At 27.1% G+C, this 20,258-nt stretch overlaps 1 protein-coding gene across 1 annotated transcript in view; it reads right to left on the reverse strand.

Moving 5' to 3' along the window:
- Positions 1 to 7,464: 7,464 nt before the first annotated feature.
- The window catches only part of LOC132926342 (uncharacterized), a 157,545-nt gene continuing 144,751 nt past the window's right edge, over positions 7,465 to 20,258 (reverse strand). Inside the window, exons 13-14 of the mRNA XM_060990693.1 lie at positions 9,970 to 10,830; positions 7,465 to 8,308 (exon numbers count right to left, since the gene is read on the reverse strand). Coding sequence (XP_060846676.1) covers positions 8,022 to 8,308; positions 9,970 to 10,830 — 1,148 coding nt within the window. The 3' untranslated portion in view covers positions 7,465 to 8,021. The remainder of the gene's footprint in view (positions 8,309 to 9,969; positions 10,831 to 20,258) is intronic.

A 20,258-nucleotide genomic window follows, 5' to 3' on the forward strand; every position in this document is an offset into this window, starting at 1 on the left:
AAAATATGCCATATAATATGCAGTCAAAATTGTGAAAATATACAACAATATTATAATATGCAAGAAACAATTAATTTTTCAAAATGAATTATGGTAAAAAAAAATGCACAGCTTTTATTTGATTTACAAATTTAACAACTTATAATAATTAATAAGGTATTAAGGTACATTCTTAATGACAAAAAATATTTTTTTGAAGAATTTTTTGAATAAATTGTTTTTTTAAAATTGTATTTATTATCAAAATTAATAATCATATGTATTTCCAGATTTTCATCAACGAAGCTGTGACGTTTACCGTTTACGAATTAATTTTTATAAGCATTCGAAGTTCAATATTTGACAAAATTTGTCAAAATCACGAAAATTAGCGAAATATTTTACAGTCGACAATTTCTAAACCGTGTTATTTTTATAGTCAAGTCTTGAAACAGTTGAAACTTCATCATATTATGTAATTCTGAATTCACAGCGTTCAAAACTTACAAAATATACAAGCATAATTTTTTTTTAAAGACATTTAAAGTTCAAAATTTGACAAAAATCGCACGTTTAAATTATGTAACGGGTAACGCGATATTCATTATTTTGTTGTAATTCAAAAAGACAAAAACATTGGCGTCACAATCCGATGGAACTTTTAAGGGAATGTACTATTTGTGATTTATACACACAATGACATTTTAAAATGCAGTGTTTTCGACAAAAATCAATTCAATCTATTGTATTACGCAAATAGTATAATAACTTTAATGACAATATCATAAAAAATACAACACAAAATAATAATATTAATAATAATATATTATATTACGTGATTGTATAGACCGTCTCCGATCAGAATCGTTTTTCGTATACAACGATCGTATCATTGAATTCAAATTTGACACAGCGACAGCCATAGATAATAATAACCGCCAAAAATATTTGTTTATTTATTATCATATCACATAGATATCAGTTATCATTTTGAAATTAATATCCCTTACCAAAGTGAGAGCACTATAGTAAAAGCAGTCTGCTGTCTCTCATCCACATTCCGGCCCTCAAACCCCTGTGTTGTTAATCTATGGTGACAGCAGAGCGGTGGCCACTCTCCAAACCATTTTTTTTTTCAAATTTAAAAGTCAAGTGTGGCTCGTGTGTGGCGAAAAATAATATTGTTTCGGGATATATGTAACAGGAACGTATAATATGAAGCGATCGTGAATGCCAGTCGAGCGCAGTAGCCGCCGCAACGCCGCCGCCGCACCGCCGCCACACGCGGTACGGCCGTGTAGCAGTGTACGACGTAGACGACGCCGGATGAGACCCTGGTACCACGGATTCGTTTAGTCAGCTTCAAATCCCGGTTAAGACAACCCGCTTTAAACGCCGTTTCACGAAACCGATTTTTTAAACGAAATTTTATTGACCGCGGCCCGTTTAAATACGAACAGTATGCCCATCAGGTAAAGAGCAAAATGAAACTATTTACAGGTCGGTTTTTATATTATTATTGACTATGATTGCGAGCGAAACGACCGTGTAAATAATAGTTATAATAGTTATAAATCATAACAACGGACAGCAAAGGACGGAATGACGTATTTTATGTATAAACTATTCACTAGTGGCGCCGAATTAAATTTTACTATGCGACGAAATCCGAATAACACCTACTCGCACAAACAATAAAAGCGATGACAAATAAGTGAACAATTTGTTTTTTTTTTTAGAAATATTATGTCGTTTTAACAACTTAAAATTGTCTATATAAAAAAAAAAAAAATCGTTCAAATACGTTATCTACCTAATAACTTTCGAAATAATGAGTCTCTCGTGCGTTAAACGGATCACCTGGTTCCTATTTTAATCCTTAGAATCTAAGGATATTAAATTGTATTACAGACCACTGTATTTAATTGTTTTTCCTTGTACGCATAAGAGTTAATGATTGTTGCATAATTAGATCGTATAATTCTAAATGAAAAAAAAAATATAACTTTTGATTTATTTGACTCCGATTTTTTGATCTAATTTTTATTGTATTGTACTGTCTCTGTCTGCTCGAACAGCACGATAATAATAATAATAACTATCAGTATAATTGATTTTTTTCTACCAGTAAAACTATAAGTAAAAAACTAATTTTTGTCAAAAAACATCGCTTTTGTTATGTAATGTTATATCACATATTCGTACTATTTCGTATTACAGTCATTATCGATGTACAGCAGAACTGTGTGAATATATTCATAGTATTATATACAGTGACTTGTAATTATTAGTTAAAATATTTTTAAAACCTAATAATGCATAAAAAAAATAACAATCTACATAATTACGGATTAAATTCGACTTTGAATTTCTCGATATATTTTTAATTAAGTATGACGTATAAGTACACACAACTAGGTAGCTAAAGTCGTTTGAGGAAAATAATTTTTTTTCATGTATCCTATTTTGTCAAAATTAGAACTTCTAACGACTATAAGAAAAATTAAGAATAGGTAATTATAATGTATTTTCAAAAAATGTTTACATTACTCAGTTACAAGGAGCAATGTATACTTGATTTTGACATTCGAATAAGTTGGGTGGTATGTTGTCCTGCTTGATACAGTGGCACTGGTATTATATGTTATACCAGGCGATTCGTTTATCATGAAATACTAATTATTTCAAAAATTATTAACATTTTGAAAATATTTTTTTTATACAATTTACAGACGAAAAAACAACGTAATAATAATATTATATTATTTAATATTTGTTTAAATTTTTACTTTTTTAAATTACAACATACATTTTTAATTACTTATTACGAAGCAGCATATTTTTCGGAGTATTTTAAGTATGAAAATCGACATTAGGAGTTTTGGAGTTAGACGTATTTCAAGTTTAGTTTAGCAGATATAATAGTGGAATGGTACCCGTAAAATGTTGGACTGCAATAGTCTGCTTACCTAAACTTTAAATACTTAAAACTCAAAAATGCTCGTACGAATTTCGATTTCTACTGTAAATTAGGTAAGAAATAAATTTTCAAAAATGTTAATAGATTATGAAATAATGAGTGTTGTTCGATTAAAGCCTATAATAATAATATACATATAATTATGAATACCACTCATATAATAATAATATAATAGGTAAATACCTATTATATATTTCTACAATATTAATTATACATTCGAATAGACAATTAGTTTAAAATGTAAATGTTTACATTTACATAGTATAGTTACATTCATATTAATATGATAATATATTATATTATTAACACTTTCCAAATCTAATAAATATAAATAATTCAATAAATTATAATTTATTGTTCACCATATTTCACATTTTATCAGAGATAAATTATTTATAGCCAAATAACAATACTACTTCTAAGTTAGAATTTACTAATGTGAAAATAAAACTTGCAAATTTCTTTTTTTTAACAATAGATATAGAAGCGCGCATTAGGTATAATAACTTATCGTTTTAAATGAACTTGGTTGTTGATAAACTAGTTATGCATATTCCATAAGCCTCTCATTGTCGATCTTATTCATATCTTAACTATGCACAAAGAACCTTTCTACATTACAAGTTGTCGGTGTAAATTTAATATATTGTATTACGTATGCTAAATTTTATAATAGGAAAAATTCAAATAATTTTAATAATTGTACGTATAGTTTTAGTCTTGTCCCTTGTGTTAATGTCATCAATGTAATTGTTTTGATATTAATTGCCGATAATCGTACCAAAATAAATCATTTATTTTTAAACCGTCGCATATTGTTGTAGGTAAGTACTAAGTATAGAAGTAGTACTATACTTATTATTTATTTGTAAATTAATATAACGACGTAAGTTTGCAGAATGGCGTAAACTGTTAATATAGGCTCGTGACATTTTATTACTTTAAAATGCGTCTACAAATATGTTGAAAATTCCATTGTGTGTAGAAAATAGATAATTTAAGTAATATGGGAATTTTTGTGTAATTAATATTTATTGAATTACAACAATAAATAGCTAAATCCGATATTAAACTTTGCATTTTTTAAATCCAGTAAAAATAACTTATGAGGAATCTTGTATTAAATTTTAAATTTTAATAACAAAAAGGTGGGCAGTATACGTATCTACCGCTTTGCTGTACAATAGGTGTTGACTGGGTCAGTGTGATGAATATTGTGTTAAACTTGAATTCAACGAAACTATATTGCATTGTACCTATCTGTATGAAAAGTCGAAAAACGATTCTGAGTGGAGACGGTTTGTCAGCCTATGCTATTAATAAGTATATTTCATGATGTGTTATTTGATATTCCTATTAAAGTAATTTATTTTAATATTACGGCAAGTTTAATTATTTTTTTCCGATTGTTGATGTATAATAATATCATATTTTTATTGTTATTAAATTTTAAGTCAATACCACCTTATCGTAAATAAAACAGTTTAAAAAGGTCCTACTACTACAATAGGTGATATCTTAAAATTAATCCACATATTTGAAAATTCCATTGCGTGTTAAAATTCTCATAATATACGTAAAAGTTATAAGTCTCTACGAGGATACGAATAATGTTTTTGAATTATAACAAAATAATTAACATTGTTACCTATTTATCCTTTACACAGATAATTTTGTACAAATTTCAACATTTAATGCATATAAAAAAATTGTGTACATATACTTTTAATATTTTTAAGCAAATATAAGAACAATTTATGAAGGATCTTGTATCAATTGTCTAAACTTTTTGGCCAGGCAATTTTTTTATTGACATTTAAAAAAATTATTTAATTGCTTATAAATAATTCAAAAAGAATCAAAATATTACGAAAATTTTATCATGCATAGAAAATGATAATATAAACATTTTGTGAACATTTGAAGTAACTAGAGTTATTCGTTTTTGAAATACAACAATATATAATAAAAATCGATTAAGTAAAATTTTATAGTTTGCTTCAAACGCTCATAATTAATTAAACTTTCAGATAGATTTTTAATTTAATATATATTATTATTAAGACTAAAGACTTCATGCCTCGAAAAACCTAGAAATATGCATGCATTTATATGCCCTAAAGAACCACTAAATATGCATTTAAAAAAAATTAAAATCTTTTTATTTTATTATCTAGATAATATTTTCAGAATTGCTAAAATTATAAATTGTTTATTATTATTTTTCTTTTCTAATTTTTTCTTTAATCACGCTTGTGGCTTGTGGTATATTGATTAGTAACAATGCAAGTGATCGGCAAGAAAAACATAAACACTAATAATTTTAAAATATGTATTTTATATTAATAAAACCATCATACTGATATCTCGGTTCCAAAAAATCTATTTAAAATTAAGTTTTTCTCTATAAAATTATAAAACGTACACCTTTTTATAAATAATTGTCAATTATGCACTTATTAATGAAAAATGATCAAATATGTAAAATATGTACCTATACATTTTAAATATACACTATAGTATTGCTATGAAACAAATTTATATTTTACTTAGCTATGTTTTTAATGATTATTGAAAAACATGCAAACTCCTAGAAGTCCCTATCCCTAATTATTATGTTAAACAATTTGTAAAGAACCTTGTACCTATTCAATTTTCAATTCTTATGTATAATAATTTAACTATAATATAATTGGCTAAACATAGCAAAAATAAAAATGTTTATGGATATACGTTCAACTTTTTTTATATCTATTAATATAAATTTTGTATTTGAACAACACGGTATTAAATTTTCTAGGATTTTTACCATGAAAATACTTTTGTATTGATATTTAAAGACTAAAAAAATCGAAAATTTTAGTTGTCTATAAATAACCCGAAAAAAGTCGAAATTATTTAAAATTATCCATGTATAGAAAACGATAAAGAAATCTAATTTGTCAAAAACTGGTTTAGCGTAAACATTTCTATCTGTTTTTCCTAATTGCTATGAAAAGTACTGAAGTATTTTTACTTTTGATCCCTTAAAGTACCAACTAGATTCAATTTTCTACTGAAACTACCCTCAAAGTTAAAAATCAAACCATTTTTATTATGAAAAATTATAAAGATTATGACCGACATTTACACACAAAAAACACATATCATTATAAAATGAGTACAACCACTGCTCAGAATTATTTATTTACATCAAACATAGATCTAATTAATTTTTTTTGGAATTATGGATAGTCCTTCCCCGGGTAAAGCTGCTAAAGAAAATATAACTTAACAAAATAATTGATAAAAAAAATGTGCTAATACTTAAAATCGTCTATTATACACATATTGTTTTATTTTCGTTTTATGTATGATGCAATTTTTATTTTTGATCAAGGAATACGCTTGAGAATTTAATACATATAGCTCTTTATAAGTTGTTCTTACCACATATCACTATTAAAAAATATTGAAAATGCGTAGTGATGAGAATAGAGCGAAATTGGTCTTTTAGTAATTAATTTAAATTTAAATTACACACATCTTAAATTATAAGACATATATTATTACTTTATGCTATTTGTTAATCTTTAAAATAATGTATAATTCTTAAAGTAACTATTTTTTAATATAGATGCGTAAGAAACTTAATCTATATTTTTATAATTAACTTAATTTAGATTTCAAAAAAAAGTTAATTTTCAAAACCTATTAAACAAATATTAAATTTATCAAACACCGATTAAATTACATGTATAGACGTATAGTGCCTAGTAATTATTATATAAAATAATATTAAGATATAACAGTTATATAATATATGTGATTTGGCGATTTTTTTTTTGTTGATAAAATTAGTATAATCTAATGTATTAATAATAGAAAAATAAATATTTAAGATTAATAAAAAAGGTATATTACAATAAAATATTCTTAGAAATATTGACTGACAGACAATCTTCGCTCAGAATCGTTTTAAGTGTGCAGTAATATTTAACATTTAAATTTAACATATCCATTACAGTGATTCATTCAAGACATGAAGACATGAAGTACTTTCGAGTATACGACACCTACAATACAACAGACTGACTTCCGTGGTTTATTTTTTCCAATCATTTCATCAAGAAAGCACTAAGGATTTTTTCTCAAATATACATAACTATTTTAAGTCCAAATCTTCAACGTTTTTCCGAAGACCGTTTGTCAACATTTTTATAATATTAGTAGGTACCTACATTTTTTTAACATACAATAATTAATTGACATCAAGGTAATAATTATAATTATTAAATATTTTTTTTATATATATTTTAAGTGATTATTTTATTAATTATATTACCTCAAAAACCGAACCCTATACCTTATAGCCTAACCCTATTAAGCAGAGTTATGAATTATTTCAATATGTGTAATTTTACATATTTAAATACTTAATACATCTTAATGACTAGAAAAATTACGAGGAACTTATAAGGGAGGAAATGGTTACAAATTCATTATCATAAAAAAAACTACTAAGATAAATGAATAAGTAATAACGCATGGTTATATTATATATTGATATGTACACATAATATTATGAGTTTATGACAATGGTAAATCAAATAGTACCTACCATAATATAATTTAATATAAATAAATAGTTTTGCTAAAAAATAAACAATGCAAAAGTATAACTAACGTTTTTGATTTGCCTAAATAATATGCTAACAAGTAGTAGGTACACGAAATAATAGGGTTTATACCTATATCTTATAACTTAAAATTGGTAACACGTCCGTAGGAATGAAAACGTATCAAGACATAATATTTTAACAATAACAGTAAGTAACGATTTCAGAAAAAAAAAATTGTAGAATCACAATATTATTACAACGTGGCAACGGTCACCGACAAAATAGATAATATTTAACATTAAGATACGGTAAATACACACAGTTTATGCATCTAATAATGATTAAAATAGACCAAAAATATAGAGTTAGAGCAAAAAGAGAATAAAGTCTTTAAGACAACGATTATTTATTAAGACCCTATATATATATATATATTGATATATATATAGTTAATCATAGATTTAAATGGATGACTCTCGATGAAGCGCGTTTAATATCACCCGAGATGGTACTGATATAGGTTCATCTATTGCCGGCTTGATTGTTTTAGATATTGTATGTTTATTTGTTAAGATTGCAGCTGCTGTTGGAGTTAAAGTCGTTGTAAATTTGCCCCTCGGAATAGTAGTTGTAGTATTTGGTTTTTGATACTGAAGTCGGTTTAATGACCATTTGTGGTTGCTGTTCGTGGTATTGAATTTTGTTTGTGGTAGTTGATCTTTCTGTGGCCAGTTACCACCTGATCTATCTATAATAATATATGCATTGTATTTATGAATAAACAAACAAATAAATAAATACATACACACATTTAGTTGCTAATTTTAAATGGCTAGCATTTTTTATTGGGCATTCAGTAGGTCGGTAAATTAAAATATTATTATATTATTATTATTATTTGTTATTATAGTAAAATCTAGTGTAATTTAGTTTAGTCATATACACATGTTAATTTTTATATAAGGCTATAGGGCAGTGGTTCTCAACCGAGGGGGGATATAGTGATGATGGAATTACGAAAAAAATTATGTTTTTTTACAATGTGTAAAATTGAAATCACTATATTAGTTTTAGAAAAAGGTAAGAAAAAACAGTTTCAAATTACTCATTAGATTTACTTTTATTATTTATATTTTATATTAATATTTTTATTTTTATATTTTATATTTTTTTCTTATACTTAATATTATTACTTCGTAAGTTGATTTATAATAATTTTTTAAAATTATGAAAATAATAAAAGTAAATAGTTGTATATTGTATAATATACGTATAGTTATTTTGTATGATTTATTTGTACTGCTCACAAAAAATTCGGTGATACAACACCACAACGAATTTATAATTTATTAAAAATATATAGAAATATTTATATAGTCTACAGGTTTTCAAAATGTGTAATATTGTAATCTATTGTATAGTTACTCAAATATTTAGTTTCATGTAACGTTATTTATTGACATCGCCTATTATGCAATGGTTTCAACGTTAATTTCCGGCAAATAACTTAAACCGGAAAAAAATTAACGGTAACCGTCAGAAATTGACATGAACATAATATTTTGGTTTCTAACGATAATTATACCCATGTAGGTAATTGGTGAAAAATGTTAACGACTAACGTAATATTACATTATGTTATTTTCTCAATTATTATTTACAGTAACATAATGTATTATATAGGTACTTATAAAACTGGATAGAACTATAAGTACGAACAACTGCGAGAGGTAACTACTATATAGTTGAAGATCGGGCGTGATCGAGCACATTACAAGACACGAATATGAAAAATTACAATACGCATAACGATCATATAATAGAAGGAATAGAATTAAAATTACGAGAAGCGCTGTGGAGGACGATCTGAGAGAGCGTAATTTATCAAACAAATGTTTTTCGACGTTGGACCGATGAAAATAATATTATTACGCATGGGACTGTAGAGTCGGATCGGACGTTTGCCGGGAGGAATGACTGAAGATGAAGGTTGATCGGAGCGAATAGGTTAGTATCACAACATCTGATGTATATTTTATCGGAACGTTGAATTAAATTTGTATAAATTAATACAGATCTGTTGCTTGTATAGTTACATTTTATGGGGATAACTCGTAAAAAGCGAATGTTTTTTTTTTTTTTTATTGAAAACCGCCTCACTCTCTTGAGACTAGAATAGGGAAATACAAGTGCGTTGACAACTTTTCAAATAGTTAAAAGTAGTGTTTACAACCACTTACGACCACCACTCGAGTGATGTTATTTTTTGATTTTACGTCGAACACGTATATAATAGGTATGTACAACGAAACGGGATTGTGTAGTAAAAAATGTTTGGAAAAAATTAAAATTAAATTTTGCAACATGATTTCCCCACCGGACATAATGTTATCATAAATAGGTATATACCGGTATCGGCCATATGGAGCGTCGTGGCCGTGGACATGACGATGTCCGGTCCTCTGCCGTCACTGCGGCGGTCGACGGTCGCGGCGTTATTGCAGCGGACTGTGGTCAAAGCCACGTCGGCGGTAGCGGTGGTGACGTCGTAGCCGTCGTCCTCGTAATCGTCGTCGGTGCCACACGCCGCCGGAAACGTGGCGGACAGCGGTCGACCAGTCGCTTCCGGTGCCGACGTGTACAACTGCACCCGGCGAGACGACGTTTGCGAGTGCAACAGGGGCGTGCAAGTCCCGGCACGACCGTCGTCGGGTGTAGCGGTCGGCTGTTGTTGCAGTCGTCGTTGTCGCTGCTGCTGCTGTAGTTGTCGCTGTCGCTGTTGCAGTTGTTGCTGTCGCTGTTGCAGTTGTCGCTGCTGCTGTAACTGTTGCTGTTGGTGGTGCTGTTGTCGCACGACGTCCACGTCTGTGGCCGGCGGTGTGACGTCCCCGGTCTTCAGTCGTCCTACGATCGGGGTTTTTCCAGCATCATCTCGGGCATCGCCGCCATCACCGCTGCCACCACCTCCACCGTCGTCGCATCCGAGGCCGTACGCGACGTGACCGCGGTCGCCGCGACGGTCGCCGTAGTGTTGACGGCGGTACAATATCGCCACCACGCCGCATATGCCGCAAGACAGTGCCGCGACCACGGCCACTAGAACGGCCGTTAGGGCGGCGGACGTGGCCCTCCAGCGTTTGTGCGGTGGCCGGGCGCGGTCCTCGTCCCAGTCCGGTTCCTGGCCCTCGGCAGACGGCGGCAACACCAGAGAAAACGCGTCTACTAGCGCGACGGTGACGCGGCGCCAAGCGTAGCCCAACGCCGATTCGTCTGCGAAACAAAACACGAATGGTTATAAGCGATGATCATTGGCATAACCATTAAGCTTAAGAGTTACGGAAGGAGGGGAGCTTCAGTCTTACCATTTCTATAATTTCGATAAGTCAATAAGTTATAGCGGCTTTTCCCCCCACCACACACTGGCTTACCGCCAACACAGCATATTAATAATTGTCAATAGGAACGAATAATATAATTTATTTTTGTTTATTACTACATTGTGTGTGTGTCTGACGTGTGTATAGAGCGAATCATAAAATAACAGCATTGAGGGTAAAAAGTAATGTTTTAAAATTAAAATGATTAAAATATACTATTTTAGTTACAGATTCAAGTTTTTAAATTTTAAGCGAAGGTCAAAGGATAAGTGAGGAAACGATTACAACAATGAATACACTAGTTATTACCGCTTAAGCATCCGCGCAGTATTATACAATTTATTTAAAATGTTTTCTTTATTTAGAATATTTGATTATTTTCAATAGTTTTGATAGAAAACTTAGACACCTACAACTTTAATGTAAGTATTAATACGACAATATTCTTTAGCCGCTTTAGATTCCACCGATGATTGTTAATTTTTTCTATTTGATTATCATCATAATTTTTAGCAACCAATGTTTCTGATTTAAATTCAGTTTTATTTTAATTTAATAAAGCCTAAAAACATAAGATAATTTAAATTTAAAAATATTGCTATCGTTTATCTATAAAAATTATCTATAAGCTTTTCAAAAAATGAATACCTATAGAAATTTAACCAGTACCTAACATAATATTATGATTGACCTCGTATTGAAATTTAAATCTTAAAATTAAAAATTTTGAATGAGGTTTTGAATGATCTAAAATACTATAAAAGGTTGAGTATTTTAAAATATTAATACATAATGTTAACTATGTATGTGGTTTTGTAAATTAAAATATTTGTATCGGTAAAGTTGGCTATATTAATTAGGTAGTTGATATATTAAAACAACGATAATGAATAATACATATTATTATATATTATATATATATATATATATATACAATATACATAATACGTATTTACTTTGATTATCAATTTAATTAAAAAATTGTATTGTATTAAATTATAACAAAGTAACTATATATACCAACATATAAATAAAGATTATCGATTTTAGCGATGGAACTTGCAGAGTTGAAACATTTATTATTTGAATATTTTTCAATAATTTCATATTAATAAGTTAGGTATTATTTTATTGATTTTTAGTTAATTTTCTTATATTTAATAATAGGTATTTATTTATATCAAACTCCAAATCTATCAATAAAATGAACAAAACGAAATAAGTGCCAAATACCTACCGGTCTTTACTGTGGGAATACCCAGGTACACCCAGGTTTGTAATTTATTTCTAGAACGAATAATTGTTTTCCAAAATTATAATATAATCACAACTATTATAATAACAACTATGGTAATTTTTCAAATACCTGCTACCAATATAATAAAAAATATTAAAATATTAAAATGTTTAGGAAAGGAACTCAAACCATCAACTATACTTAAATGGGTATTAAATAAATAAATTTTGGGGCAGGTAGTAAGAAGTACAAAACACTACAACACACCTCAAAGAAATAAATCATAAAATAATAAAGTCTAAAAATACTTCTATGGTAGGAGAAAGTTGTTAGTCTGCCTTGGGGATAAAACATAAATCCTAAGATAATAAATCGTTTGTATTTGCATATAAAAACTATAATAAAATAAACGATACAACACCACATACGTAATACTACTAATACTTATTGTTATATATTTTGATGCCAATACGGAATTAAAGTATAATATAGGTATAATTAATACAAGAGGTGAATCTACTAGCATCTTGAAATAATAATCACAAAATAAAAAAACCTCCGAGATTTCATAAAGTCAAAAAGGATAGGATTGATATATATGGCGTGTTGAGGGGAAGTTAATTAAACAAGTACTTATAACAAAATAACGACAAGCATAGGAAGACTATATCGACGTTAGATGGGATAAGTGACAAACGATTTAAAAGGATTAAGGGATTGAAGATGCAAAAGTTCAAGAAGTTTAATAGATATTTAATGAAGCAGCAAATGGTCTGTAAAAAAAAAAAAAAAATTATCTTAAAAGTTAGGGGATGATAGAATAGACGGTTCGGTATTTGATTATTTGATGCAGAGAATACCAAAACAAATTTAATAGTAATATTAATTGACTACATTTTTTGAATTGTTTTAAAACAAAATTTTGTATTGCTGTTGTAATATTATCAGATTAATAATGATAAAAATATATTATATTATATATTAAACATTTAATCAATTTATCATAGTACGTGACTGGAGTCAATTCAATTAAATTAACTATATATAAATTATATACCATTATAACCTATTATACGTTTATAATACTACCCGTGATGCATAACGTATAAAATGTTAGGTGCCTATATGATTGTTCGGCAAGAAATAAGTGACTTTTATATCTTTTAAGTAACGTAATGTTGAGTTAAAAAAATAATTAACAGTTTTTTTGTATAATTATTAGAAATATAATATTAGTTGTATACATATGCATATAATACCAGCGTACTGTACTACTGTATAATATATATCTATAGGTCAGGTACCTATTTTTGATATATTATATTCTAATGGTTAGTTCATTTAATGGTTTTCAAGTTAACTAATGAAATAATAACTTCTATAAAAATAAATAATGGATACAAACTAGTAAATAGTCTGGAATACACTAAATGTACCGTACTTAGAACTATTAATGTTTTAAACCTACTTAATATCGAAACATCACGAAAGTAATCTCAACAAACAGTTTTCAAAATGATTGCATTATTGATATAATAATACAAAAGTAACTAAGTATAAACATTTGTCGTTATAACAATAAAATATACTAATTTAATAAAAAAGGAAAACTACTCATTTTTAAATAATATATAGAATATAGATTTTAAATCATTATTTATTGTTTCTTGAGTGATACCTAAGAAAATATTTTCAATAATTATATCATTTTAACATATTTTATTCAAATTTCCAATAAGTTGTATGGTGGTAAATTTATATTTTTACTAGTCATTATTTTAATTGCCTTATAATATGGAATAATATAGGAATAAATGTAGTTGATGATCGTTGTTTGTGATAGTACTTAATATAATATCAAATAAATAATTTTCGAAATTTTTGATTCGCTATATATTTCTAATTTTAGTTTAATAAATAAAATAACATAAAAATGTATTCATTGAATCTAAAGGGTTTTTAAATTTAACGAGAGAAAACATAATAAAGTAAATTTTTTACTAAAAATTAAATCATCCATCAATTTACTTTTTATCTTCCTTCTTGGTACGCTATTAGAAATCACATAGAATATATAGGTCATAGGTATATAGGTTAACATTTTATTGGATTTGTATACCTTTTTAAGACTTAAAGAGTTTATTCGTTTTTTTACTTATTACTGTTTTCATTCCAGATTTTATTTTTATTTTTACAAATAACAGAGGAAGTAAGTTTTATTGAAAATCATACAGGTAGGTAGCGTTTTTCAGTTTTCAAAGAGTTGCTTGTCATTGTTCATTAATCAAAAGTAATAATTAGTCATTGTTTGGAGTACCTATATACCCATCCTCCAAACAATCTTCCATCATTTGCTAACGATAAACATCTATTAAAAACTCAAAAAACTGTTACATTATTAAAACATAATATATTACTAGGTAGGTACTGTTAATAATGAATAATCTATGCAAATCTCTAAAGTTTAACTAAAACCTTTTTATTTTTTATGTTTAAACCTTTAGTAAATATATCGTTAATATTGATATTAAGACAAATACACACATCGATGTTAACCTATACCTATATGCTTTTAATTTTAAACTAATTTTATATAGTAGTGATTTAAATTTTAAACGTTTCATTTTGGATTAACGTTTCGGTCGAGAAGGGAGGTAATGTTTTTACTCGGTTAACAGATTGAACATTTTTCCCATCTATCAACCAAAACTGACTTTTAACTTTTATTCACAGAGAGGAAAATACAATAATATTTTTTTAAGGAAACAAATTAGAATAAAGCTACATATATGCGATACAACATGCAAAAATTTAAATAACAAAATAATAGTAAAAATAAAAAAATATAAAAAAAGTAATAATATTACGGTAAACGATTTTTCTTCGTATAATACGTTACATGTTGTATGTGTTTAATGAGATGTATATGGAGTGAAATTACGCTTCAAAAACAGTTACCCCCAGGTGTTTAAACATAGCATTAACGAATGTGTAGCTATGTATAAGCGATAGTTGTGCGTGTACCTATAATATATTATAATATCATAATCGGTATATACCTAGTGTTGTAGGATATAATAAAGGGATCTTAGGGATCTATCGCCGCAAGTATATTTCCGTCGCAGCCATCACTGTTCTTTGCCGCAAAACACGGATGTATTATCACAACGGTAATTTGTACAGAAACACAGGTTAGAATAAGAAGGTATAGTTAGTTAGTTAGTTAGTATAGTCACACAAAAATGTCACCGTTCAATTTCAATAATATTATTAATATTAGTAATTGCAGCGGGTATTGCAATTTTCCGCCTCAAAACCTAAGGAACAGTATATTATTAGCCTAGTATATTACCTACATATGGCTTTGTATATAAGTTGTATAATACGACTGACGATCTAATATAATAATAATGATTGATAAATTATAATATAATATATATATATATATATATTTATAATATTAATGATTGTGACGTATATTGTAATTTGTAGGTAATCTAAATATTTTGACGTGTAACTTGAAGATAAAAATAAATTATTAAATTATACACACGTCTACTTATTAAGTAGAACGCGAGCGAGGTCTGAACTTTTCTAGTCAATGTGAGTTGTGACACCAATACAATTCCATTACACTAACATTAAAGTAAAGTTAGTTAATAACTAATTATTTTTATATCAATAAAGTTATGCACTGCTGCTGCTATAGATTAATTATTATTTAAACAAAGATTTAATTTAAAAATGTGATTTCTATGATTATAAGATGTCAAATCTATGTTTATTTATTGTAATATGAGTAATTAATATTTAAAAATAACTAAAGTATAATCATTTTTTTTTTCATTTAAAAATCACTTATTATCGTTTCCTAATTTATATATTTATATATTATTATACTACTTATAGAGTGTAATTATTTTTGTTGTTTATGAACATTTATGCTCAACAATAATTTATTAAATTATTTTAGAATTTATTATTTTATTTAACTGTGATAAAGTATTTCGAATCGTGGCAAACAAATAACGAGTATTTGTTTTAACTGTTTCAAGTGCTTCACGTGGTAACACTGATGGCATCAAAATGAGCTTATCGTAAAGTACACAAGTTTTTACACTAGTTTAGTAGTTTACCAAGTTTGATAGTGATCGGAGATATATTGTTTGCTGTACGAATTTTTAAAGTTAATACCGTAGAGTCATCACGTCTGTAAACGTGTGACGTGTAAAAAGAAAAACGAGGTGTCATTAAGTTACCTCGTGAAATCCGGTGAAAAATCGGCCAAAATCTTTAAAAAATTAAAACACGTGTTCAGTAGTGACAAATGAGTATCTGATCCAATCATGCACGTATATAGACACATATGGTCGTTTTGCTTAAAATTGTTGTCTTATGATAACTGTCCAATAACCTCTAAAGACTTTTAGGGATGCTGCCAGAAACGAGAAAAGCGTCCAGCGTACAGATGTATCAGGCTTAGCAGAGAGTATTGCGGGGAATGAGACACATAAATAAATGCATAAATTGATCTAAATAAAAAAAAGGAGTTATTAAAATAAAAAATGTTTGTTACACTACTGCAGATTTCTAGATAAATGTTGTACAACAACCTGTTGTCAACGGGTAACCATAACCACACAAAAATACCTATGCGTATTTTAATTTTACACAAAATAGAAACAATTTTATTTATATTATTACACAGAGTTAAAATAAATTATTTTTTATGGAGTGAATAATATTTTTGTAACGCGGTGTTTTTTGGAAAACAATATTCCTTTCTCTCCTCTATTGAAGAATAAATGTGTTTATTTCTTATACAACATTGTTTTCATTAAATATTGTTATTTAAGAATAATTATATCCGTAGAAATTGTATATAAACTTTAATATAATATGTATACTCCTGCATTATAGGTTAAGTACATTTATGTAAAATGGTAAGTTTTACTTTGAATACATACTTATACACTCACCTATGATAGTATCTACATGCATATAACAAGTCAACATTACTGTTAACTATACGAATAATAATGAGTTATGCTATTTTTAGCAAGTACCCACCTATAATATAAATAATAATCTAAACTTTATTTTAGTAAATATAGTGTACACAATTGTAACTACTATTAAAATGTACCATATCATGTAACCCTTGTAAGTACGGTCCGTAAATGTAAAAAATACATATCTATAGGTACTTATTTTAAATAAATAATTTATATTTCATCTAGAATTTTAAAAACAAACAAATATGTATACAATTGTTTCCAGTGTATCAAATAAAATACATTATAATTGACCACAAAATGTTCAATTATTATAGTCTCATAAAAATAAGAAATCATTTACAAATTGTATTCAAAAGTTTCCTTTTGTTATTTTATTTGATTTAAAACTTAAATAGGATCTTTCTTAAAGAGTTGTTAACTACATTGAATATTTGTATTTTAGTTTTAAAAGCAATGGATTTATTAAATATTAAAATCAAATGATACAATTATATTTTCAAAAAAAAAAATTAAAAAGATACCTCTAAAGACTAAAGTAACTCTAGTATATAGCTATTTACTTTCAATAATACTATTTTAAGGATAATTATTAATTACTTTACAAGTTATACTATATTGTTGTTTTTTTTTTTAATGAACTGAATATTGTTTTTGTATTTTACAAAAAATAATGGTATGTTTTTGAAAAAAATAACATAATAAAATTACGGTTACAAACAGTTGTCTTGTAAATTTTATAAAATTATGATTTCCTAATGATGACTATTGACTTGCTTAAGAAATTTGAGCCATTCGAAACAGTATTTGTATTTCTATATAATTTCATAATTCACCTTAGTTCAATTGTTATTGACATGTAATATGGCATACTAGCTATGCGAGTATGTGACCATATTTAATAGACATTATGGATGTATATAATTATATTTTAATTTAAAATAGTTTATCTATTCATTTTGTTAAAATTGACTATTTTAAATTTCTTCAGGGATTCAATCCTGTGTTTTATACCAAAAATCAAAATAAACCTATATTATGCTAACCGTACCGATTTGGAAGTCATTGGATAAAATTTCTATGAACATATTATTTAAATTCGTTATAGAGTTATGAAGTTTACTTGTAAATTAGTTTTTTAAATTGAACTCAAAGACTTTAAAATAATATTTTAAAATTTTAAATATTAAGAATTTTAAAATTGTAATAATTTTGAAGTGATTCAAATATGTTTTTAAAAATGTTATCAAATAAACGGGTTAGTTAATATAATTGGAAAAATATTGATACTTTTGACCAAAAAATAAACAACAAAATAACTAATATTCGTGTAATGCGTTATTGACACGTGTGAGCGTGTGAGGACTGAAGGAGCTTTCAGGTATTTCTTTTATAAATAGCTAAACATTAACTTACTTACATTTATACGACCCACATGCACGTACGTAGAAAATTGTCTATACTGAACTCCTTAAAATTGGATGGAATCGAATCCCCTTAATAAGTAGCTAGATAGAGTACTCTTAGTCTCAATGAGACTTCACTGGCTTTGAAATATAGATGGGGATTTATTTGTGTATATGCATTCAGATTTAAGATACTAATAGCTAAACAGTTATTTGATGAAAACAGGTAATATTATTATAATTTAAAGTTACTGTTATATATATAAAAAAATGTTATATTACGCAAGTTATTAATTTTATATACAATGCTTATTTCTACATGAAAAATTTAGTTTAAAAATCATCGATATATATGCGCAATAAACTATGAAATCTGTTAATAAAGAAAAAAATATGATGCAAATTAATAAGCAAGATTTGGAAGCTTTAACAAATGAATATATTTTTCAGTAAGTCATAAAAAATCAAAAGTAAAATACGAATTTGTTTCACACTTTTCTAATGTTGTATAAGAAATAATATTTTGTTAATTTATGTATATTCACGGTTTCTAGAGCTATTTTGCTAATTTAAAGTTATAAAAGTTATAAGTGTTATTAATAGCCGTGCACATATGCATATTTTATATAATAAAGGAAATATACAATATAACTCAAATAAAGTATACAAATACGCAAAAAAAACATGCATTTTGATTTTCAAATAGTAGATACGTTATTGGTTGTTATCTTCGATGATATTAGACAATTTTTCCCACTCATTTCCAATAATTTAGTTATTTTTAAAATTTTGTTAGACTCCAATTGTACTGCAATTTTCAAATTTCAAATAGGTACATTGTATTTACGTTCCAGAATAAGACCCAATTATAGATCCTACTAAATACTTACATCATATACTACAAAAACCAATTTAAAAAGCTTTGTTGACAATTTTATTTTGCATATTTACCAATTTTTTGTGTTTTTAAGTGCATATTAAAGCATGAAAAATGTACTTTCTTAATGCTATAATTTTCGAACCCTGGTAATAAGTAATAACCAATTATAATATTATTTAAAAAAAAGAAATAAACATTTTGACTATTGAGAATTTTCACAAATCGCAAAATATTATTCATCCATATTAAGAGAGGACCTACTCTGGGCTACTCCTACCAATATATTTCTTCAGTTTTCATTTTTTTTATGAACGATTGTTTTTTCTATTTTTATTAAGTATAATAATCTCACCTATTTTATAAAAAAAAAATATCAAAATAAATCTCGATTATGTGAAACGTGTCTGTTTTCGACAATGGTCGATTGAATTTTAATAAGTATCTATGGTATCTATACGTGGCTACATGAAATACAGATAATTTATTATTCTTCCTGTATAGTACCTATTTACTTTAAAAAATGACTGAATAGTATATTTACCCTTTAACACTTTACAAAAGTATAAAACACCTATGGGCTTGTTAACCAGCTCTGTTATTAGTAGTTCGCTTAAGTAATATAAATAATAATGCATATAAAGTGTATATTATTATACACAATAGGTAGATACAAATGCGTAGATATAAAACAAAACTTTACATAATATTTTTCTTGTGTCATCATGTTAGTACAGTGTATGACATGTGTAATAAAACAACGAAATAATATTATTATTATCATGG

This window comes from Rhopalosiphum padi, chromosome 3 (genome assembly GCF_020882245.1).
Source record: "Rhopalosiphum padi isolate XX-2018 chromosome 3, ASM2088224v1, whole genome shotgun sequence".
Classification (NCBI taxonomy): domain Eukaryota; kingdom Metazoa; phylum Arthropoda; class Insecta; order Hemiptera; family Aphididae; genus Rhopalosiphum; species Rhopalosiphum padi.